Raw genomic sequence first — 25,650 nt, 5'->3', positions numbered from 1 at the left:
AGCTTTTTTTAAAATGTAGGTATTGTTCATAATAAGCAATCTAAGTAGGATTTCAATACTGACAAAGATGTATATGCATTATTTTAATGGAACATTATGAAAAAAATCACAATTTCACAGGGCTTAATTTTGCACATAAAAAAAATGCTCCCACAAATTAGAAATACTGAAATCATTAAAAAGATTCTAAACCTCAGCATTTATTCAAAAAATATTACTGAAATGCAACAATCACCACAGTTTAGGTAGAGGGACACAGGGCCAATTTTAGGATGTTTGGATCCTTCATATATGTTTTACCCCAGAAAAGGCATTAAAAAAAAAAAAAAAGATTTCATTTATTTGAAAGGCAGAGTTAGAGTGAGAAGGAGAAAAGAAGAGAGAGAGAGAGAGGTCTTCCACCCGCTGTTCACTCCCCAGGTAGCTGCAATTGCTGGGCCTGGGCCAGGCTGAAGCCAGGAGCTTTTTTCTGGTCTCCCAAATGGGTGCAGGGGCCCAAAACTTTGGCTGTCTTTTGCTGCTTTCCCAGGCCATTAGCAAGGAGCTGGATTGGAAATGGAGCAGCTGGGTCTCCAACCAGTACCCACATGGGATGCCAGTGTTGCAGGCAGTGGCTATGCCCACTACGCAACAATGCCAGCCCCCAAGGCATTTTTTTTTTTTTAACTTTTACTTATTAACTGATTACCAGGCAGCAGACACTATTCCTGCTGATCCGTTAGATCTTTAATCTTCCAAATAATCCTGGTGAGAGATATATTATCCTACTACAGAAAAATAAGCTCATGGGTACTACAACTAGAATCTGAATCTAGTCAGCTTGCTTCCACAGTCTTGTCTAACACTGTGCTAGGTTGCTTGACTTGCATTTAATTTATAGCAAAATACACTAATAAATGCTGATACAAAAAGGTAGTAATCAATATTGTATGATTTTACAGTATTTAGCTTGAGAATAAAAATATTCAACGTGTGATAAACAAGTACACTTCTCAGCTGATAAAGGACTAAACAATTAAAATAATTTTGTGAAATATGGTGAAAGTAAGGAAATGTAAAATGGCTACAAGCCAATTTCTGTACTACCTAGGAATAGCACCATTCCTTAAACCATACATTTCAGTAGCTCTGTGCTTGACTTTCCACAAAGCAGAAAGGCAAATTACATGCATAAAACCAGACATCTACCACCAGACTGCCCCACCATAGGGCCCATGTGTAAGCATTTTCCACATATCTTTTATCACAATCTAATCACTATCTCCCCTATTAAACTTATTGATTCATGTCACACAGTATTCACTCAAAAAAAAAAAACTCATTTTTAACTTAAATGACATACTTATTCATTTTAAAACTACATTATGTACAAAATATGGTAAATTCCTAAACTTTCAATGTCAAAATTATATAAATGCTTTAAAAATGAAATTCTCGAAATCATTATAAAACAGTCCATGTAGATCTTATTCTAATAATTACATTTCCTGTTTTAAAGTCTTTAACAAGAATTGGTCAAATGAACAATAAGCCACTTCATTCACTACGTACAGGATACTACCAGATTCATTCCCCAGATCACCTGTTAATTCTATTTTGACAAATTCCAAATGAATTACTTTACAACACTACATTCATTAATAAGTTTATCAAACATGTGCTAAGCTACTCACATAACTAATAATTAAAAAACTCTAGTCACTATAAAAATCACTGGGATTAATGGAATTATAAATTAATCAAAATGTCCAATGTCAGGGGTTACTTTGAAAATACTAATTTTAGCTATAGTTATTCTAATTTTTGTTTCAAGAAGATTCTTAATCAAAACACTTACTGCCATTCTTTCAGCTGTGAGCCATTCTTCCTCCTCAGGATTACCATGCCGATGAGTATAGTATGATACACTGGATATCACCTTATTAACTTCATTCAGTGCGTTCATTTTTCCATTGAAAGAAGAAATTTGCAATAATCTATAAAAGAAATTCAGTGGTAAGTACAATACTAAAAATGCACATAAATAATCCTTTCAAAAGATAAATAACTTACCTAAGTATCATTTTTAATCTAAATATTTCTAAATTTTTTACAGTTTCTTCTTGTCCTGGAACCCTTGATGCTAAATTCTTCAAAGATTTAATAATCATTGAAAGGGCATCATTTTTGGCTTCATTCTTTGCTTCTTTTTTCAGTTCTTCATCAGTCAAATTTTCTAAAAACTGTGGAACCATTTCTATTATTGGAAGAAAGTACTTTTTCACTGTATGAAGAGTGAGAAACTCATAGCATTGTCCAAATGGTCTGAAATAAAAAGACACAAAAGTCTGTAATGCTAATTACTTAAAATCAATTAGGACTAAATTCTCAGTCTATTTATGTTGTTTAAAAAAAATTCAGGTGTGAATATTTGGCCTAGTGGCTAAGATGCCTGCCATCCCACATCAGAGTGACTGGATTTGATTCCTAGTTCTGGCTCCTGACTCTGGTTTCCTGCTAATGCAGACCCTAGGAGACAGAGATGATAGTTTAAGTAACTGGGCTCTGCCACCCACGTGGAAGACCTGGATTGAGTACCAAGCTGTGGGCATTTGGGAAGTGAGTCTATGGATGGGATGGAAGCCGTCTCCCTCCATCTGTCTCTCAAATTAAATAAAAATTAAATTAATAGTTTAAAAGAAAATCACACTTGAATAACTCAATTTTGTTCTATAATGTATTGAATATTTTAAAATATTACTTACTTAATAAGGGCTGCAATTATTTGAACATTTAATGCTGATCCATTAATAAAACGATCATGCAAAATCTGGAACCCATTTAAAGTGCCAAATTTGTTGAGAAGATCTACTAGCCAACCCTGTAATATTAATGAAAAAAGTTAACTTCTTGCTTTTAGGGAAACAGTAGTAACTTGATTGAAACATATTAAATTCACTAAAACAAATTATGTCAAATCATTTTTGAAAAGGCAATAAAATATTATATTTTGTTCATACTAATCCCACCTGTCAGACAGAAGCAGTGTAAACAGCAAGTGCAGTATATCACTAAGATACACAGTTCTCCTCATTCATACCAATCTAGTTAGTGAAGTGGAATTAAAAGCCAGGCTTCTATTTCAGAAACCCCACCACAGAGAATACCTTCTAATTATTTAAAAATATTTCATATTAAAATAATTTGAAAGAGATAAAAAATTAGACTCTTCAAAAATAAGTCACTTGGTAACCTAACAATGATTTTTAAGTCTATTTCTTGCTGTGGTTGTAAATAATTAAAATTTCCCTGTAAATACAATGATCTTAAAGCCTAAGAGGGAACTGTTGATTAAAAACAAACCCCTGTAGTAATATGTGTTGTTCCTTTGGAACCTGCTGGTTGATACTTTTGCTGACTTACATGAATGTACCCAGTTCTCCTCATCTCAGAAGTAGTACCAGTGACTGTCTTCCAAACACTTCTTTAAGGGGGAACAGGGGCCGCACTGTGGCATAGCAGGTAAAGGTGCCGGTTCATATCCCAGCTGCTCCACTTCCAATACAGCTCAGTGCTAATGGCCTGAGAAAAGCAGCAGAAGATGGCCCAAGTGTTTGGGTACCTGATACCCATGTGGGAGATCTGGAAGAAGCTCCTGGCTTCTGGCTTAAGTCTGGCCCAGTCCTGGCAGTTGTGGCAATTTGGGGAGTGAACCAGCGAATGGAAGATTTTTCTATCTCTGTCTGCCTTTCAAATAAGTAAATACTTTAAAAAATAGTGTTAAGTGAATTTTACCCGAGACAGTCTCAAACAATCAAGCTTTTACTATATTTTTAATGTTGAAATAAGTCTCATTTAAACATTTTCAAATGTCTTGGAGGGAGGTGAGGGGAACAAGGGAGATGCTATCTCAGATTAAGTAATTCATAGACAGTTGTGACAGCTTTAAGCTTTGTCACAGATGAAAAGTTGAGGCCACAGAGGTTCAATCTAGGGGGAGCCAAGGGTGTAATGAGATTTTAAGTGAGAATGAAGACCTATCAAAAACTCTAGGGGATTATTACATCTTTGGGCCCCTGCACCTGCATTGGAGATCCAGAAGAAGCTCCTGACTCCCAGCTTCAGATCAGCCCAGCTCCAGCCACTGCAGCCAATTAGGAGTGAACCAGCAGATGGAAGACCCGCCCCCCCCAAATAATAAATACATCTTTTTAAAAAAACATGACTAGTTAAGGAGACTTTTAAAATATGTAACTTGAAATTCCTCATAGGTAAATCAAAGTCACTGAAAACTTGTTATCTGTAAGGGTTATTTATAGTTTAGAAAGTTTACTTCCATTAGCTAACTTTGATGATCTAAATTTTGCCATTACAGCTTGGGCATCCCTAATCCAAAAATCCAAAACGCATCAATGCTCAAGAAGTTCCAGATCTTGGAGCATTTCAGATTTTTAGATGAGTGCTCAACTAGTAAAGTCTATGCAAACATTTCAAAATTCAAAAACCCCAAAATCTGGGTCACAAGCATTCTGGATAATGTATATTCAACTTGTGCCACCTTTAGAAAATAGGAGAAAAAGGGGCTGGTGTCATGGAGCAGTGGGTTAAGCTGCTGCTTACAACGGCAGTATCCCATACCAGAATGCCAGTTGGAGTCCCAGCTGCTCTGTTTCTGATCCAGCTCCCTGTGGAAACAACAGATGATGGTCCAAGGACTTGGGCCCCTGTCACGCACATAGAAAACTTTGGCCTGGCCCAGTTCCAGCCACTGTGGCCATCTGGGAAGTAAATCAGCAGATGGAAGGTCTCTGTCTCTCTCTCTATCGTATCATGGTGTCTGCATACAACTACCTGGTTGAAAATTCTATCAAAGATATCTTTAGTGAATTTTAAGAAGTTTATATAAGACTTGTTTAGAATATAAGAAAGTATAAAATTTTTTATTTCAGTAGGAAGTAAATCAATAGGTAATTACATAAGAATGTACTTCTCCATGATTTGTAACGATAATCATAATTTGGGCTACATAAACAAATTATACTCTTAAAGGTTTTAAAGACTAAGTACCCCAACAGCTACCATATTTTGTAAGCTGAATAGCGTGAACAAGGCTTGAACCAGAAGTCATTCAAAACCTTTGCATTTATGTTTAATTCCCTGTGAGCCACTTAGACTGTAGATTACTACTGTCTCAGAGTAAGAAAATAAAATAAAAAGGAAATACAAGTGTAGATGAAAATTTTGATCTTGAACACTGCCATGATTTAGCTATTAACATGAGCTACTCAAGCAAAACAAGCCATCTAGTGGCAAGAATATGAACTAGGAAATATCAGAAAATCTCAGGTCTAAGTTCAATACATTTTGATGATTTCACCTTCTAACAGAATAAACCAAGCATTGTACTTCAAGTTTTTCTGGCTGGTTAGGAACAGGAAAATTGCTGATAAAACCTAGAATATTAAAATATCTCCTGCAGGCAGACTTTTGATATGGCAATTAAAATGCTACTTGGGATGTCTGCACCTGAATTCAGAGTGCCTGCATCTAAGACCTGGTTCAGCTCTCCATCCCAGCCTCCCACTACTGAGCATCCTAGGAGGCAGAAGATAATGGCTCAAGTATTTGGGTACCTGCCACCCACATGAAAGATTTGGGCTCAGTTCCCAACTCCTGGTTTTGACCTGGCCCAGACTTAGCTGTTACAGGCATTTTCACCTAGTAAACCACTAGATCAAAGACTTCTCTGTGTCTAACAAATTAGAAGAGAATGTCTCCCTAAACTCAAAATTTTAACACTGTGTATCATTAATATTTATTAAAAGGAGCACAGTTTAAGGATACATTTTTCAAAGTGTATAGCCTGTTTACACTAATAGAAAATTTATGTACAGAATATAGATATTTGATATGGATATCATACTATCTTGCTTTATTTGTAATTTCCGTGATTTTATTTTTATGATGTTACTAAGCATTTATAGAATATACTTGATTTTAGAGTCAAACACCTTAAAATGTCTACTCTTATTTCAAAGAAAAAATATGGTCTGTTTGAAACTAACCCAAATTATGACTATTTCCAAAAGACAGGGCAGAAGACAATAGGGACTAATTAATATCTGGAAAAAGGAACAAAAGGATAGCCATAAGCAGTGAACTAGAATGCCATTAGCTATGGAAAAGGCTCCCGGTTCTGTGTGTTTTCTTTTTAAAGTTTCAAAGCCAATTTCATTGTCATACTTTAAATATTTAAACACAGAAGAAGTTAATAGCCATAGAAACAACAGAACATAGCTTTGATACAAAACAAAGCATCCAAACCACAAATAATGCAGAATTCTTTTAAGAGTAATGTGAAATTACTCTTTCCATATCAACAGATTCAGATCACTGAATGTTCTAGGGTAGAGCAAAACAATTTTAGTATCTAATTTTGAAAATAACAAACCAACACACTTTTGGTGATCGAGGGTCTGGAGAACGAGCAAAGAGTTCATCTTCAGGCAACTGAACACTTGAGGAAACTGATTCACATGGACGTGTGCCATTGTAGATATGGAATTTGCAATGAGGATTTAAGGCCATGGCAAGAAGTTCTAGAAGTGGAAACCAGTCTTGGGACAACTTGGCCACACATAGCTCCACCAGGCGATGAGTATTGTTAATAATACATCTCTGTTATATATGAGGGAAAGGTGATTTAGAAGATCAAAACATTGCATTTTCAAATAAAAATTAACTAATAAAATGACAATTCCATTTTATATCTTGATAATCTGAATGACATTTAATTTCATTAGTACTGGGATCAAATAATTTTCAAGACACATTAGCACTTATTTCATAATTTATATGGTATCTATTTTAAAAAGCCATTTGCTATGGCTTATAAAATGAAGTAGTCTCTAAGTTACCAATCCTGCTCACAAATAAAAGATTCAAACTGCCATTTTTTTTCCTCTTTGGAATTTGTATAATGGAGGCAGCAATCCTAAAATTTAAATAAGATGTCAATTATCCAAGATGGAAGAGATTTGCTATCTAAGCCTCAACACACAAAGTCTGACACCATTTCCTAAGTTTCCATTTCTAAATCTATATATTACATTATATTATGCCATGACCATATTTGGGAAATAGTTCACAGACCACAAAAATACTGTATGCTATGTAACTTGCAACCATGTTCATAGTATAAACAAGGAACAAAAACGGAGTAATTATGGAATTTTTTCAGTCTAAAGCACACTTTTTGCATTTTTTAAGATCTCCAAATCTGATTACATCAATGAATACTACATTACTGTTTTCCTAAACTAAAGGTGTTTGTAAATAAGATTTATGTTCTCTCTACTAGTCGCTTGAAGACAATGCCAACCTGAGATCACTTCAAATTTTCCACTTACTTATTATCAACCATAATTTGAATTCAGACTACAAAACTGAATAGTAGCTTGCAGTTCTAAGTTTTCAGGAGGCATTTTTTATCCTTCCTTCCGTCGGGTTGAAACATGCATGTTTCTTTGCTTCACCTTTCTGCAAAGCAAGCTCATTTCTCACTTAATCTCTACATTAACCCTTTGTAGTTCCAGACGTATATTAAATTCCCCATCTTTGATGTTTTTCTTCCTTAAAACTACATAAAACAGTGTTGTATCTTAAAGTTGAAAAAAAAAAAACCTGTATTTTCAATGAAATTTGATGACTTGCCTAAACTCCTAACACACTTGAAAACCCAATAGAGATTAAACTTAATTCTAACCTTTAATTCTAACTCTCACAGCTCATTCTAAATGATCATGCTGCCTTCAATAGAAACTACAATTTATGAAAGTTAAAAGCTTCACTTTTAGAACCTTTAATTCAATCAATGGGCCAAGCATATAAGCAGATACATTACATATACACTAACATGCAGATTCTTCCCTCCCTAACCAAAAGTGTCACAATGTAATGTAAATTTGATTCTTGTAAGTCAAATGCAAGACTCACGTGAATTTCAAACTTCCAGCCACTCACTGCTTCATCAGTAAGGATTTTAGTGAATGATATTGTTAGCCCATCTCGAAAAAATCGTTGACATGCTTCACTTTTAACATCAAGGCCTAAGAAAAGGGGGGAAAAAATCAATGTAAATAAAGTTGGTTGCTTTACAATGTCTAATTATATGATAAAAGATAAATAACTGGGAATTGTTTATTTCCAAGTAGCTGTGGGGAAAAACTCATAGCATTATCTTGAGATAAAATTAAAAATATTTAACTGTATAAAAGTAGTAATAGTAAGGCTAATTGAAAATGTAACCAATCGTGACACTGAACATTAAGAAAGATAAAATGGTTGTTAGTTACCAAGCAATTGGGAATCAGAAGTATTTGTAGCACTTTATTTCCTAAAATAAACTTTGTAAACTGTTTCACAATTTCTAAAATCGTGTTATGTTCAAAAATCATCCAGTTAGCTTCAATATCCTTATATTATGCTGTGTTTAACCAGATAAGATGAGGCCTGTCTTGTCTTCCTTAGATTCTTAAACTGTGTCAGCACATATTCTCCTTTATGTATTTCATCTGATCTCAAAAAGCCTACATATGCCAAACACAAAATCTGTTAACTCTTAATAAAAACTATTTGATTTATACAGAGTACTTGATTTTGTCTGTATAGTAAGAATGACATTCAACACTATTAAATGAATACTACATTACTATCTGTTTTTATCTATGATTTTACAATCAGGATTTAAAACATGACTAATGCTTAAGTTTTCAAAAATATGCAGAACTGACAAGTAAATGAGTGAGCAAAATAAATGTGAGTAGAGGAAAATAATTGTATTTTCATAGTTTACTGGATTATTTAAAAAATATTTATTTATTTGAAAGACAGAGTTAGAGATCTCTTCCATCCACTGGTTTACTCCCCAAATGGCTACAATGGCCAGGGTTGGGCCAGGCCAAAGCCCGGAGCTTCATCCGGGTCTCTCATGTGGGTGCAGAGTCCCAAGTACTTGGGCCATGTTCCGCTGTTCTCCCAGGCACATTAACAGGGAGCTGGATCCAAAGCGGAACAGCCAGGATTCAAACTGGTGCCCATATGAGATGTTGGCACTGCAGGTAGTAGTTTAACCCATTGCGCCAGAGTGCTGGCTAGTGAATTATTTTTACAAATAATTATCATAAATTATTAATAAGGCATAAAGGCAAATTCCGAACAAAGAGGGAGTAATTATCCTAAGATAAATGAAATGTTGTCCTTGCCAGAGAATGACTGAAGCAAAATACTAAATATGCTACTTTTGACAATAATTAGTTTTAATTGTGATAGTGTCTATTGATAGTTCTTAACACATACATGGATATCTTATTTAAGAAAATGAAATTGATACTGTTCTTTTAATCTTCAATGCCTTAAAAATGAACCAAGAGTATTATAATAGTAGTCCTCTGCTAAGAGACTTCAACTGAACCTAAAGTAGACCTAAGTCGTTGGAAAAAATAATTCCAACATTAAACTTTACTCCTGGAAAAATGAATAAAAATACCAGATTTCTTTTCATTGACTTTTACAAATACAGAACCATATCTCTCAAGCCTTTTTTCTTTTATTAGAGAAAAATTACACATTTTCTGTGTATTAAAAAATAGTAAGATAGCTTTTTTGGGGAAACAGTACTAATGAAACAGCAATTTTCATTCAAAGGATCATAGGTAGATTCTAAGTACAAAGATCCTTATGTCCTTTTATTCATTAACATTTCAGTAAAGCAGTTAAAGTATAAATCATCTGTAGATTTATATACTACATATCTTCTTTTAAAAATTTATTTATTTGAGAGGTAGAGTTACAGAAAGTGGGAGGGAGAGACAAAGGTTTTCCTTTCACTGGTTCACTCTCCAAATGGCCACAATGGCCCGAGCTGTGCCAATCTGAAGTCAGGAGCCTCCTCCTGGTCTCCCACACAGATGCAGGGGCCCAAGCACTTGGGCCATCTTCTACTACTTTACCAGGCCATAGCAGAGAGCTAGATTGGAAGAGGAGCAGCCGGGACTAGAACCAGTGCCAATACAGCATGCCAGTGCCACAGGCAGAGGATTAACCTACTATGCCACAGCGCCAGCCTCTATACTACATAAAATCTTGAGAGCAGAAATGGCTCAAGAGGAACACACACACACACACACACACACACACACACAAAAAAACACACACACACACAAGAAAATAGAAACAAAAATAAAACCCCCTAAATGTATCTAAAGTCCAGTAAAAACTACCTAGCACCTATACAACAGTTCACTGTAAAATGTTTCTATGTGTATATAATTTTCCATTAGCAGACAAGGCCCAGGGTTAAGAAAGCTGTTACAGAGTGCAGCATTTAAACTTACCTTTTTTACTAAGATCAATAGCAGCTTCTAAAAGCACTTCTAATTCCCCTTTCGGCAAAACTGGAACCACCCATCGAGGCCTAAATGATTTTATAAAGTAAAAAGATACTTACTGGTTGCATACTAAAAAGAGGTAGAGTATTATAAAAAAGTTACTAATTTTAGGTAATTCCTCATTTTACTCATAGAACATTTAATATATTAAAGTATTAAAATAAGGCTGGTATAAAATACGCTTTGTGGGACTAAGTATCTTCTGCTGGACTATTTTTAGAAGGTACTATCAAGAGATACAGTGATGAAAATGTAAAGAAAACTATTTAATACAGAATATAGCAAATATTGTATATGTTTAATACACAGTATACTGTAGTGATCAAGTATCAACTAGGAATCATATCTATTATTGTTAAAGTTCACAGGAAAAGTCTCTTCAAATTCAGAGTAGAGGAAATATTACAATGAATCTTAGCTGTCTTCCTTAAAAGGAAGAAAACTGTAGGAGGCAAAAAACTGATTTCTGACTCGATGCAGCATAATTCATAACTTTTCCTGGAAGTTAGTCAGCCATGAGTTGCATGCCTCCCTCTTCCCTGTAACAAGGAGGCAACATATACCCAGTAATTCTTGCTCTGTTCCCACTGGCAGCCCAATCATCAGTTTCCTATCATTCATCTCTTCATCTCTGTACTAAGAAGCTGGCATTCCATTACCACACAATCTATTAGAAACAAATATATACTGCCTTTGCCATTGTTTTTATTTACATTAAAAATATTTTGTACCCCCCCCCCACCTTGCTAATATGCAACTCGGTCCTCTAATGTGCATAAAAAGTATAGTAATCACTAACCACCTGATTAAATCAAAGGCAACAATACAACTTCCTATTCTGCCACTGAGACAGAGAATTGTTATGGACCATTCCATCCATTTTCACATAATTTTTGACTATTAATTTATTGTACATCATTACTATAGGCATCTGCCAGAATCAATGTATTCTTTTAAATACACAATTAAAAACAATGAATTAACTCTGTAGTTATTAATATGAAAAATATTCAAGATAAATGAAGTCAGAAGTTATACAATTAAAAAAATTCTATATTTGTAAAAAAACCACTACATATATGATATTTAACACAAAGAAAACCTGTAAGAATGTACTCCTGATTATTAACAGTAATTTTTGGTTGGGAAGTGTGAATGTAAGGGGGAAATTAGAGAAATTTACCTACATAATATATTTTAGATTTAACAGTGAATACCTATTATTTATGTATTCAGACTTTTTTTTTTAATGCAAAGGATTTCTATTTCCACTGACAGTATACACTTAATAGTGTTACCTTATTTTTAGAAAGAAAAAGACGACAAAAGACAGAATAAGGCAAGTGCCTTATTATGTTACTTTCCTTTTGGGGACAGGGAGAAGGAATATGTCATACCCCTCCCCAGCCCTCACTGTCAAGCCTGCAGTCCATGAAAACAACAATCATATGGTGTTCCTTGACATGATCTTCCCTTATCCCCCTAAAATCTTTAAACTCCCAAAAAGGGAAATCACATATACAGTTCCATTTCAGTAACTAGGGTATCATTGTTGATTTGAAAACTTCCTGGTATGCTCACTCCATTTCATTTATTAAATCTATTAAGAACCCATATGTTACAAAGTACAACAGTAACTAAGATGTGAAGACTAATAAGGAGGCAGTAGGATTACCATGACATTTCGGTTACTCTTTCTCTTTCCTTACATCTACTATCAGACCCCAAACTTGGTCTTCATGTGTTATGCTCACTGAAAACAAAACAAACACCAACCTACCTGTTGATCATATCATCCAACTTTGCCAGGTCAGTATGTGGAAATGCAGGTTCCTCATCTTCAATTTGTGGTGGGGCATCACCTTGACCTTGTTCATCTGGGGGAGTTGCTGGGGAATTTTCATTGGAAGAATCAGGCGATGAAGTCTGAATTAAAAATTAAATATTCCTGAATTAAGTTTCTATAACATATATGCAATACCCAGTAATTTAAACACCAACAGATTAGTGTTAAAATTTTTCAAATGGGGTTGGCGCCGTGGCGCAGTAGGTTAATCCTCCGCCTGTGGCGCCAGCATCCCATGTGGGCGCCTGTTCTACTCCTGGCTGCTCCTCTTCCAATCCAGCTCTCTGCTGTGGCCTGGGAAAGCAGTAAAAGATGTCCCAAGTCCTTGGGCCCCTGCACCCACATGGGAGACCAGAAAGAAGCTCCTGGCTCCTGATCGGCGCAGCTCCGGCCATTGCAGCCATTTGGGGAGTGAACCAACGGAAGGAAGACCTTCCTCTCTGTCTCTCCCTCTCACTGTCTGTAACTCTCTCTCTCAAATAAATAAATAAAATCTTTTAAAAAAATTTAAATATTGTAAGTTCTCACAAAAAAGATACCATTATTGAAAGTTCATGTTTTAGGCACTCTGTGCCACTGTGCTTTAAAATAATTTCATATAATCTTCAACAGCCTAATGAAGTATTTTGCTGTTTACTAGACAAGAAAATAAACTCAGACAATAAGTAGGCCAAAGTCACACAGCTCAAACTCTGTGGTCAGGATCTGAACCCAAATCTACTCTAAAGTTTGTCTTCTTAACTACAACATATATTGCCTCTCTGCTTCCATTTCCCTTTACATGTGCCCTCTCATGACACAGAAATTATTGTACAAATATGAAACATTGCATTTACACTGTCATGTCACTCTTAATTTGCATTTCTTTCACTCTTCCTAAGTACATCATTCTCTCTCTATACGCCCAACTTTTGCTGTGCACAGTATTTTCCCCAAGTGAATAAAGTTTAAAAAAAGTTTTAAAAGCAGGTGACATTTTCCCTTTCAAAACGAAACCAGCCTAAACCTCAGACTGATTTTTACGCATGTATTTTTAAATTTTCTACTCACTGTAGATTGATGGCCCTTTTAAGAAGAGGCACAGCCTATTTCCCTTGTGATTCAAGCACCTACTGAAAGTTGTTTAATAAGCAGAGTTGCATAAGTAAATGTTCACATGAAGACAGGCAAGTGTATCATCTATTAAGCGTTCTGCTTACAACATTTGTGCATGAACTCATATGGCCGATTAGCAACTAAATGGTGAACTTTAACTTAAGATGGAGAACCTTGTACAGATACCATAAAAGTAATAATCTATAGCACAAAATTCAAGTATTAGAAACCCAACAGAGCACCTGATTTGAAATATATAATTTAAGCTTATGTGTTATTTTAAAAATCTTTAGTATTTAAAAAAAAATTATGGCAGGCATTTGGTCTAGTGGTTAAGATGCTGGTTAGGATGTCCAAGTCCTGTATCAAAGTACCTGCGTTAGATTCCTGGCTCTGGCTCCCGATTCCAGCCTTCTAATTCAGACCCTGGGGGGGCAGCTCAAGTGTCTGAGTCCCTACCACCCACATGGGAGAACTGGACTGAATTCCCAGCTCCTGGATTCAGCCCAGCCTAATCCTGGACATTGTGGGCATTTGGAGAGTGACCCAGCAGATGGCAACTCTGTCTTGTCTCTCTTCCTCTCAAAATATTTTATGGGAAAAACTCCCTTTCTCCTTTATCTATTATATACATGCTCACAAAAAATATAAAGGCAAAAGTAGCATTTAAAACACCTGTAATACCATACCAACAGATAAGCATCACCAATGGCCTTACTTCCTTACAATCTTAAAAAATATATAATTATCTTTTATTTATAAATAAATAAATCTTAAAATAAAAAAAAAGGCAGAGAGTAGGAGGTGGTGTGGCTTAGCTGGTTAAGCCATAGGTGCCAGTTTGAGACCTGGCTGCTCCAATTCTGATCCAGCTCCCTCCTAACGCGTCTGGTAAAGCAGCAGAGGATAAGCCCAAGAAATTGGATCCCAGCCACCCAAGTGGGAGACCTAGAAGTTGTTCCTGGCTTTGGCTTGGTCCCGCCCGGACCTGTGTGGCCATTCAAGCAATGATGGAAGATTTTTCTCTCTCTAACTTTGCTGTTGAAATAAAATTTTTTTTAAAAAAATTATCTTTTAGGGGCTGGCACTGTAGTACAGTAGGCTAAGCCTCCACCTGTGGTGCTGGTATCCCATATGGGCACCAGTTTGTGTCCCAACTGCTCCTCTTTTGATCCAGCTCTGTTTATGGCCTGGGAAAGCAGTGGAAGATGGCCCAACGAGGGAGATCTGGAGAAATCTCCTGGCTCCTGGCTTCAGATCAGCCCAGCTCTGGCAATTGAGGCCGTTTGGGGAGTAAACCAGCAGATGGAAGACCTTTCTGTCTCTCCCTCTGTCTGTAACTCTGCCTTTCAAATGAATAAATAAAATCTTTTTTAAAAATTATCTTTTATTTGAGAGGCAGAGACAAAAGAGAGAAGGCTCATATCTTCCAGTTCATTCTCCAAATGCCCACATGGTCAGGACTGAGCTAGGCCAAAACCGGGTGCCTGGAATGCAATCTAGGTCACCCATGTGGGAGAGTCAGGCTTCCAGTTATTTGAGTCAACAATGCTGCCTCCTAGGGTCTGCACTGGCAGGATACAGGAGTCAGAAGCTGGAGGCAGGAATCAAACCCAGGCACCCTGATGTATAGCACATAGATGTGTTAACCACTAGGCTAAAATACTTGGTTCCACTACAATCTTTATTTTTTAATTTGATATTATTTTCATCGACTTGAAAGGCAGAGACAGACAGACAGAGATACCTTCCTTCCCACCCATTGGCTCACTCCTCAAAAACACCTACAACAGCCAACGCTGGACCAGGCCAGAAACTCCATGAGCCATATTTATAAATTTTCAATAAAAATGCAATTAGATCTTTTTAAATCAGTGTCCTTTCCTAGTCAATATGAGTATCCATTTTCAAAATTTAAGATTATATTTTAACAATTAATGGCCAGAGTATAATATGAACAAAGAAAATAAAAGAACATTTCATATTTTGTAATTTTTATTGCTAATATAAACAGACCATAATGAGTCTTCTCATATATAAATCTTTGTGATGAACTTTGATTTTTCCTTAAGATAGTATCCTGAAATTTATTTATTTAAGAGGTAGAGTTAAAGACAGTGAAAGGGAGAGACTGAGAGAAAGGTCTTCCATCTGCTGGTTCACTCCCCAAACAGCTGTAACATCTGGAGCTAGGCCAATCCTAAGCCAGGAGCTAGGAGCTTCCCTGGGTCTCCCAGGCAGGTGCAGGGGCCCAAGCTCTTGGGCCATCTTCTGCTTTCCCAGGCCACAGCAGAGAGCTGGATAGGAAGAGGAACAGCCAGGACTAGAACCAGTGCCCATATGGGATGCCAGCACCACAGGCAGAGGATTAACCTACTACACCACAGTGTCGGCCCAGGAAATTTAATTACTAGAGTATTATAAACAATTTCTTAAGGTCACTGACATATATTGCCAAACTCCATTCCAGAATACTTGTACCCGCCCAGCAACCACATCCAAGACTATTTATCCCACAGTGCCTTTGCCAAGGCTGTTTCATTTATCATTAAGTTTTACTACATACCAGAACTTAAAATTCTGTAAGAACTTTAAAAAAAATTAAGTGAAAAATCAAATCAGATTCATTTTATGCTAACGTGTAAAAAGCATGCCTAAAAAGTGAGTCCTAAGTTGGGCGGTGATTACTGCTTTAGTTGCTGCTTCTTGGCCTAACAATGTCAGATCTTATGAAATAATGAAAATTCTAACATAAAAAAGTAGGCAGTAACAAAGTTAAAGAGCAAGGCATTCTAAAGATAAGAACATAATCTCTTTTGTTTCTTGGTTGTTTATAATTACTGTTCATCTAAAATATCAAGAGCTATTAGAAAAACATAATATAGATACATAATATGTAATGTAGATAAATAGTACTACTATCACAAACCCAGGAGCTTTAAAATCTTCAAGTATACCTTGAGAGAAAGAAAGGGAAAGATACTGAAGTTGTTAACTACTGGCTCCTGGTTTAAAAATAGAAATTTTTGGATCCAGCACAAATCCTTGACTATACTTAAAGAAACCTGAATACTGGTTAACAAATTTATGACACAGGAAAGATGTAATTCTGTCCAGGACCTGTGACTATGCACATTTAGTATTTCGTATCTTAAGTGGGAAGTGGAGAAGAGAAGGAAAAACACTGACACGTTTACTGGTATGGGAAGATCTGACTTTTCCCTTTCTCTAAAATGGCAGAGGCAAAGGAGAGAAATAATTACACAGAACAATTTACAACAGCTGAATAATAAGAGCTTCTTATTCCCAAATAGAAGCATTCTTCAATAACATTTTAAAGCCTTAAAACTTACATAGATTCTATATAAACATATATCAACTGTAAGCAGCATGTTTGTGACTCACATACATACATCTCAGCTAATCTACTTGTAAACAGTTTGAGCTGCATGTCAAGTGTTAATGTATGTCTTATCATTGAGTTTAATACTTCCCCATATAAAATTGTAAGAAAGCTGAAATCAATCATCAAACCTTCCACTTCAAAAAACGAAAGCAGAAAATCAAATCGAAAGGTACTAAAAGAACAGAAATAAAAAGGGAAAGCATGTTGAGTAGGGGTAGAGAAATCAAAGCCAATGAGGTTGGCCTTTCAAGGGTTAACACCCTGTCCTGCAGTGCTGGCATCCCATATGGGCGCCAGTTCGAGTCCTGGCTGCTCCACTTCCTATCCAGCTCTCTGCCATGGCCTAGGAAAGCAGTAGAATATGGCCCAAATCCTTAGACCCTTTTAACTGCATGGGGGACCCGGAAAAACTCTAGGCTCTGGATCAGCACAGCTCCAGCCATTGTGGCCATCTGGGGAGTGAACCAAGATGGAAGACCTCTCTGTTTAACTCTGACTTTCAAACAAATAAATCTTAAAAAAAAAAAAAAAATTTTGTATTACTGAGGCCGGCGCTGTGGTGTAGTGGGTAAAGCCGCTGCCCTGCAGTGTTGGCATTCCATATGTGCGCTGGTTCAAGCCCCGGCTGCTCCACTTCCAATCTAGCTCTCTGCTATGGCCTGAGAAGGCAGTAGAAGATGGCCCAAGTCCATGGGGCCCTGCACCCACATGGGAAGACCTGGAGGAAGTTCCTGGTTCCTGGCTCCGGATTGGAGCAGCTCTGGCTGTTGTGGCCAAATGGGGAGTGAACTAGCAGAGGGAAGACCTCTCTTTCTCTCTCTCTCTCTCTCTCTCTGTGCCTCTCTTCTCTAAGTCTGACTTTCAAATAAATAAATCTTTTTTTTTTTTTTTTTTTGACAGGCAGAGTGGACAGTGAGAGAGAGAGACAGAGAGAAAGGTCTTCCTTTGCCGTTGGTCCACCCTCCAATGGCCGCCTTGGCCGGCGCGCTGCGGCCGGCGCACCGCGCTGATCCGATGACAGGAGCCAGGAGCCAGGTGCTTTTCCTGGTCTCCCATGGGGTGCAGGGCCCAAGCACCTGGGCCATCCTCCACTGCACTCCCTGGCCACAGCAGAAGGCTGGCCTGGAAGAGGGGCAACCGGGACAGAATCCGGCACCCCGACCGGGACTAGAACCCGGTGTGCCAGCGCCGCTAGGCGGAGGATTAGCCTAGTGAGCCGCGGCGCCGGCCTCAAATAAATAAATCTTTTAAAAAAATTTTTATTATTGTATATTGGAGAGGGAGCTTGGCTTGGTGGTTAAATTGCTTAGGGTGCTTGTATTCCATATCAGAGTGCCTGGTACAAGTATTGGCTCTCTGCTTCCAATCCAGTTTCCTGATAATCCACATCCTGGCAGGCAGATGATAGCTCAAGTAATTGGGCCCTGCCAACCATATGGGAGACCCAGGTGGACTTCTAGGCTCCTGGCTTCAGCCTGGCCCAGCCCCAGTTGTCGCAAGCACTTAGGGAGTGAACAAATGATGGAAGATCAATTTCTGGCTTTCAAATAAAATGAAAACAAAAGCTTACAAAATTTTACTATAAACTGTCAATTAATGATTGTCTATATTTATGAAATACAATATTATGATTTATGATGGATCCATGCTCATAATCATAGGCTACACTCGAAGATCTAACACTCTCCACCCCAGAACACAGAGTTTAAATACCTAGTTTTAATCATGAGTGACATTACAAGAGATCAGACAAAGATGAGCTTCATATTCAGGCATCATTGTCTATTCTACTTGAGCTTTATTGTTATCATCCAAGACCTATGTTTTTTCAAAATCTAAAATAGGAGCCGGCATTATTACTGTGCTGGAATCTCATATGGGCACAGGTTCAAGGCTCAGCTGCTCCACTTCCAACCCAGCTCCCTAATAATCCACTTGGGAAAGCAGCGGAGGATGGCCCAAGTGCTGGGGCTCCTGCACCTGCACCCACATGGAAGACCCAGAAGAAGCTCCTGGCTATGGATCAGCCCAGCTCCAGCCATGAAGTCACTTGGGGAATAAACCAGCAGGTAGAAGATTTCTGTCTTTTCCTCAAATAAATCTTTCTAAAAAAATTTAAAATAAGTATTGATTACTTCATAAATTATTCAGAACATGCTCCATCATTTAACATCCCATAGTAGACATACCAATGGTAGCTTTCACTAGTATTCCATCTCCTACCTGATTCTGTTGGAGGGGGGGCTGAGACTGTCCATCAGGAGCCTGGCCCTGGTTGTCATTCCCTCCGACTGGAGAGCCACGAGTCGTGGCTGTCATACTCGACACAGGGCAGATCTTTGCAATTTTGTCTGCTTATGTAGTTGTCTTGAGAAAAGAAATTATAGTCCACTTATAGAAGATGAAGTACCAGCATTTGTCAGTCTTAAAAAGCTCCAATTCAAGAATAAACCATCTTGCAGAGACCATTGCATAACCTATAAGTAAATATAAAAAACATGAATTAAAAATTATTAATATTTATTATCACCAGTGAATCTAATAAGAAGGTAACTACATAAAGGGGAAAACACATAAAGTTTCATTAATACTATATTCAATTTAATAAACTGGTAATAGCATACCAGTCAATATACCAAGAAAATGTAGAAGCATAACTTTATTATATGATATTTCAGTTTTCTTCTGAAACAGACTCCAAAGACACTATTGAATGCTGGCCTGGCATTTGATTAAATTATGGAGTATAGAACTGTCTGTCTTCAATTTGCCAAGGCCTTAAATACACAATAAAAATGTGTATGCTCAAGACACAGAGTGATTTTAAAAAAACATTTAGGGGGCAGGGTGGGCTTATAGGGAGTGAAAAGCAGATGGGAGCTGTCTCTCTCTCAAAACAAAACATTTCAGGTAAGACTGTACATCCAACACTTACTGATACTACAGCATTGTTAATGGTTTTAAAACAAGCTTACATATAGTTTTAATAAACACTTTGGGGTGAAACTCCACAAATGCACCCATACAAAATTAAGACTATGTGAAGACAAAGGCCATTTACAAACCAAAACCAAATCAAACTTATTAACAGCTTGATCTTGAACTTCCAGACTTCAGCATTATGTCTAAACAATTTTCTGTTGTTTAAGCAAACCCTACCCTCACCACAAATCCAAGAATTCCAAAAAATCTATTTGGAGAGAATTTTTCATTGGAGAGGGAAAACCATATACCACTACTACAAATACAGCTGAATTTGTCATGTGACCTCAGCTCTCCACTTCTGGCAAGGTTTTGGCCATGAACACTCCTGGAGCCATATCAGGGTTATAAGCCACAACTGTTTAACAATAGGAATACTTGTGCAGCCTGACTAGTCAAAATGTATAGGAGAGTGCCACAAAAGCCTCAGTTCTATATTCATTAGCCCTGTGGGTCTCAGCTTTAGTTGCATTGCAGCAACACCACCTGAGGTGCTCTTAAAAACACCAACATGCAGATAGAGTAAATCATAATATTTGGGAGTGAGGCCCAGACATTAGTATTTTTCAAAAAAAAAAAAAAACAAAAAACAAAAAAAACAAAAAACAAAAAACAAAAAAAAAACCTCCCTTCTGATTGATTCTAATGTGCCACCAGATCAAGACATTCAGCGGATGTCTAGGTATTTGGGCAACCACATCTCCCATTTTTCTCGTAACAGTCCAAGTTTACCTAAAATTTAAATATCGCTTAATACACAGACAAGGTTCTAATTTACTGAGAAATCAAGAGATTTCCTACAATCACCAAAAAGCTTCATTTTGTAAGATTTCTACTCATAACCTGGTCTAAGACATTAACAATAAAATTTATAATGTTCTACATAAAACACACCCAGGCTTCATTTGCTTTAATAATATTAACCACCATACTTAAGTGAGCAAAACGTCCCATCTGTAAAATACCAAGAGGTTTCTGAGTGCTTTGCCAAGACTCTTTCATTTGATTCAGACACCCAGTCTATGCAGTACAGAAGGAGGATATTATTATTCCCATTTTCTGAGTAAAAAACATAAGAACTGCAGGGGCTTGTCCAAGTTATGCAGAGCCAACTCTAATTCAAATCTGACTTTATAACTTTTTCCTCTTCAAGTTCCCTATAATTTTCAATCCAAGCAACATGTGTAAGGGTACTTCAAAGTATGTGGAAATGGAATGAAAAGATAATATCTAATTTTAAAAGTTTTTCACATATTAGGCACTGTTTGAAGCATTTTAACTCAAATATACACAGCAGGAACTATTATCACTCCCCTTTTCTGAAAAGAAAAGGGAGTGAAAGTAAATTACCTGTAACAGTTAGTACTGTGGCAAAACGAGATTCTAAGCTAGACAGTTCACAGCTCTTAACTGCTACACTACCTCACAACCTTGCTAGTAATCGCAGATTACAAGACTAAGATTTCATTTCACTGATCAAATTAGCAAAACAAAAAAATGCTTAAGATTAATAACTGATATTAGCATGGTTAGGCTTAGAACAAAGAAGCAATGGAAATATATGATTAAGCAGTCTCACTTTTGTTTTCCATTCTATACAAAATTTACAAGAATTTTTAGAAGTACACAATTTAAAAGGCCTGGAGAAGCATGCCTATCATTTTGCTTAACCAAATTTTGGGTCTCCTGATCAATTAAATATTTTTTTCCTTGGCACTCAAAACATCAGCTAACCAATTCAACTTCATTCTTCTCTACTTCAAATCTGTTCCTATTTCTTCCCCTTGCCCCCCAACCTGGGGTCACAGAACTCATCATCGTGTATCCTCTCCGATGGATGATACTCTAAATCATTACCATCCCATCAATCTTTCCCTGGGTGCCTTTTATTAGCTTGTTCTTGAATCTCCCCTACTGAAAATCACCAATCTCTGCTCTTTCCTTATTCCAAAAAGTCTTTTTAAAAAAAGTCTCCATCTCTCCCCCTTTCACTTCTCCCACTCTCGAGTCCAATCTATCAAAACTGCTTTAAGCCAAAGTCTTCCTTGAGGTAGACAGATGGGTTTGAAGTGTGTAATTAGTAAAATTAGAGTTTTGTGCAGTAGGGGAAGGATAGGAAAGTCTGGTCCATAGATCAACGCTCTATTAATTAACAAATCAAATGACAGCTTCTCAGTATTCATCATCTTGTTTGCTCCCCTCTCAGTTTTTAGACACAACTGGCTGCCTATTCTACTACACTATCCTACTTTTGTAACCCTAGACTGCAGGTTTTCTTTCCTTTCTACTTTTTCTCAAAGGGGAGAGTTGTAAGTGGCAGATAGTGATATAGGTGATGAATAGTTTTAAACAATGAAAATGAAAACATACATTAGATACAAGTATGAATTCAGACAAAACTTGAGGATATTTGAGCACAGAGCTAACTATTCATAAAAGGGTAGAAGACAGATTTGTTAGTATCAGCTGGAAGTCTTCATATTTAACAAAATAAATACAACCTCCATCCCATATCACCTCTCAGACAGAGTGAGGGAGTTACAGTCTGGGGAATGGGGAGATACAGCAGATTTCCAAGCATGGAACAAGTCAAGGTGGGGTGGGGGGTGAGCTATCAACTTTAAAGTGATATTCTTTACAATTTATAGAGTTTGTGGTATTTTTCTATAAGTTAGAAAAACGGAGGCTACTCTAAGTCACTTGAAACAAGCACAGTAAGAAAGTATACAAGGATAGAATTCAGTCTATCACCTTGTCAACTAAACCAACACCACATCTCTTTAAAAATTCTTTCCAGGAAGCAACCCAAGTGTCTTTCCATTGATGAATGAATAAATAAAATATTGTAGATACACATAATAGGATATTATGGGCCAGCGCTGCGGCTCACTAGGCTAATCCTCCGCCTTGCGGCACCGGCACACCAGGTTCTAGTCCCGGTCAGGGAGCCGGATTCTGTCCCGGTTGCCCCTTTTCCAGGCCAGCTCTCTGCTGTGGCCCGGGAGTGCAGTGGACGATGGCCCAAGTCCTTGGGCCCTGCACCCCATGGGAGACCAGGAAAAGCACCTGGCTCCTGCCTTCGGATCAGCGCAGTGCGCCGGCCGCAGCGCGCCAGCCGTGGCGGCCATTGGAGGGTGAACCAACGGCAAAAGGAAGACCTTTCTCTCTGTCTCTCTCTCTCACACTATCCACTCTGCTTGTCAAAAAAAAAAAAAAAAGGATATTATGTGTATAATGTTACCACACAGATGAACCTTGAGGACATGTTAAGCAACATAAAGTAGACACAAAAGACAAATATTACATGATTCCATTTATATGAGTACCTAGAGTAAGCAGTCAAAATCATAAAGTAGAATGGTGGATGCAAGGCACTGGGAGGAGGGAAAATTGAGTTACTGTTTTTTGTTTGTTTGTTTGTTTCACAGGCAGAGTTAGACAGTGAGAGACAAGACAGAGAGAAAGGTCTTCCTTCCGTTGGTTCACCCCTTAAATGGCTGCTACGGCCAGCACACTGCATTGATCCAAAGCCAGGAGTCAGGTACTTCCTCCTGGTCTCCCATGCGGGTGCAGGGCCCAAGCACTTGGGCCTTCCCAGGACACAGCAGAGAGCTAGACTGGAAGAAGAGCAACCGGGACTAGAACCTGGCACCCAGGCAGAGAATTAACCAAGTGAGCCACGGCACCGGCCCCCTTAAGTTACTGTTTAATAGATAGTTCCAGTCTAAGATGAAAAGGTTCTGGAAATGGATGGTGTTGATGGTTGTACAATGTGAACATACTTAATGTCACCGAACAGCACATTTAAAAATGTTTTATTATGATTAAAGCATTATGTGGGTAACTAGCAGACTATTAATTTAAACAAAGTAACGTTAAGGTACATGGAAAAATTTGTAGTGTGAAATTTCTCTCTCAAACTACAGAACTAAATCACTGTTTCTTATAGGATATTCAATCAGCAGAGCCTCAAACTGCTTGCCATCCCTATTTCGTAAAATCTCACCTTTCTAGCTCTTAGTTTCTTCTACTTCTGTCAAATTCTCTTCATTTCTAGAGTTCCAGCATTATTAGGCAGGTATGCCAGGTATCAACACAGCATACTCTACTATATTCTGCTATTTTTTAACAGTCATCTATTACAACAAAAAAATTTGACACCTTTCCCTCAACATGCTAGGTTGCAAGATAAAACCAAGAAAGAGATATGGAGCAATTAAAAATAATTTCTGCATTCAAACATAACTATTACTCAAAATCCTACCTCTGCCATTTATTATCTGCCTATCTTAAATGTAAGTAACAATCCCACTCATTTTCAGGTCTTTAAAATTGGATGCCTTACCCACAAAAATGCCATGAGAATTATTTTAATAAAAAATGTCTCACAAGTACCAACCACAAAGTAATTCATTTTAAAATGTGATTTTTCCTTCCCTTTCTATAATATACTGTCCAAGATTCTTGTATATTTGATGGATGAATCTGAAAATAATGTTCGCAGAAACACCTTGGAAAGGCACAGGGAGGGAGGGAGAGAGGGAGGGAGGGAAAACTACCACTACTTTTCTTAATCCCATTCAGGCCAAGTTGGGGAAACAGGTGGATCTCACACTGCTTTACTTAATTTCCAGTAGCCATCTCATGGTAATAACAGGGCTTGTTTTCCATGCTACAGATTTAGGCATACTAGCAGGGCTTTAAAAATAACTTAAAACAATTTATTACCAAGTCAAAGCAGCAGTCATCCTACACACAACTGTGCAAATCAATAATTATTAAAGTCACCTAAAATGTGATACAATAACAATCACTTTCTATAGGAACACTCAATAAATCAAAGTGAAATTTTACTGCATGAAGTCTGAATTTTTTCATAAAAAGTACTAGATAAAAAATGCACCTTTAATTTTCTGCAATGTAAAATGTAATGGTAATATTAGACTACCTTTAAGACAAATTTTTTCAATTAGGTTTCTTCCTTTCAAATAGCTATTTTTATTTTATTTTATTTTTTATAATTTATGCCCATTTAATTTCTTCCTTTTTCCACCATTTTTTTTTTTTTATTTATTTGACAGGTAGAGTTACAGACAGGCCGCCAGGGCCAGTGCTGCGCCAATCCGAAGCCAGGAGCCAGGTGCTTTCTCCTGGTCTCCCACATGGGTGCAGGTGCCCAAGTACTTAGCCCATCCTTCACTGCCCTCCTGGGCCACAGCAAAGAGCTGGACTGGAAGAGGGGCAGTCGGGACTAGAACCCGGTGCCCATATGGGATGTCCGCCACAGGTGGAGGATTAACCAAGTGAGCCACAGCATCAGCCCCTCAAATAGCTTTTCTATGTTTAACTGACATTGATAACCTTTGTTTTTCCATTCTTGAAATACGTGACTCACTAAAGAAAAGAGAAATTGTACATGAACTATACATAGCTATCACCAGGCACTAGATCTCCTACCCTAACTTTTTAAACTTTAATTACAACTGTTTTAGCAAACTGTCTATAAATTATTTTGTAATGAATACATCAGCATACAGAGGAAAGAAGGTAGAATTTAAATCATACTGGCTTAAAACTTTTTAAACATAAAATTTAAAAACTTATCTTTATTAAAATCCAATTTTTAAGTCTCTTGCAAGTAAACATTTTTTCAAAAGGACTACCATATTTCAGAGTATTTTTATATTATTTTTCCAAAAATACTTTTTGAATTTCAAAGTGAAGTTTCATTTCTGTGACAGATTCAATATGACTTTAAAGGCAATCAAACAATTCATTGTTGTCTAGAAAGAAAGTATCATATACAACAATAACTTCTGTAACACAACATTAGAAAGGACATTCATAGGGTTTTGCAGACTTGACACACTTCCCTGGACACACAAAGAAATTGC

At 37.2% G+C, this 25,650-nt stretch overlaps 1 protein-coding gene across 10 annotated transcripts in view; it reads right to left on the bottom strand.

Moving 5' to 3' along the window:
* The window catches only part of USP9X (ubiquitin specific peptidase 9 X-linked), a 192,968-nt gene that overhangs the window by 78,508 nt on the left and 88,810 nt on the right, over nt 1-25,650 (bottom strand). For all 10 annotated transcript variants that reach the window (XM_070067484.1, XM_051827694.2, XM_070067485.1 and 7 more), the window contains 8 exons: nt 18,998-19,251; nt 12,208-12,353; nt 10,374-10,453; nt 7,975-8,087; nt 6,439-6,657; nt 2,745-2,860; nt 2,053-2,304; nt 1,838-1,976 (listed from right to left, as the gene is read on the bottom strand). In XM_070067484.1, the coding sequence (XP_069923585.1) occupies nt 1,838-1,976; nt 2,053-2,304; nt 2,745-2,860; nt 6,439-6,657; nt 7,975-8,087; nt 10,374-10,453; nt 12,208-12,353; nt 18,998-19,093 (1,161 nt within the window). In that variant the 5' untranslated portion in view covers nt 19,094-19,251. The remainder of the gene's footprint in view (nt 1-1,837; nt 1,977-2,052; nt 2,305-2,744; nt 2,861-6,438; nt 6,658-7,974; nt 8,088-10,373; nt 10,454-12,207; nt 12,354-18,997; nt 19,252-25,650) is intronic.

This window comes from Oryctolagus cuniculus, chromosome X (genome assembly GCF_964237555.1).
Source record: "Oryctolagus cuniculus chromosome X, mOryCun1.1, whole genome shotgun sequence".
Lineage (NCBI taxonomy): Eukaryota > Metazoa > Chordata > Mammalia > Lagomorpha > Leporidae > Oryctolagus > Oryctolagus cuniculus.
Note: the sequence above shows the minus strand (reverse complement) of the source record. Positions and strands in the feature narration are given on the sequence as shown.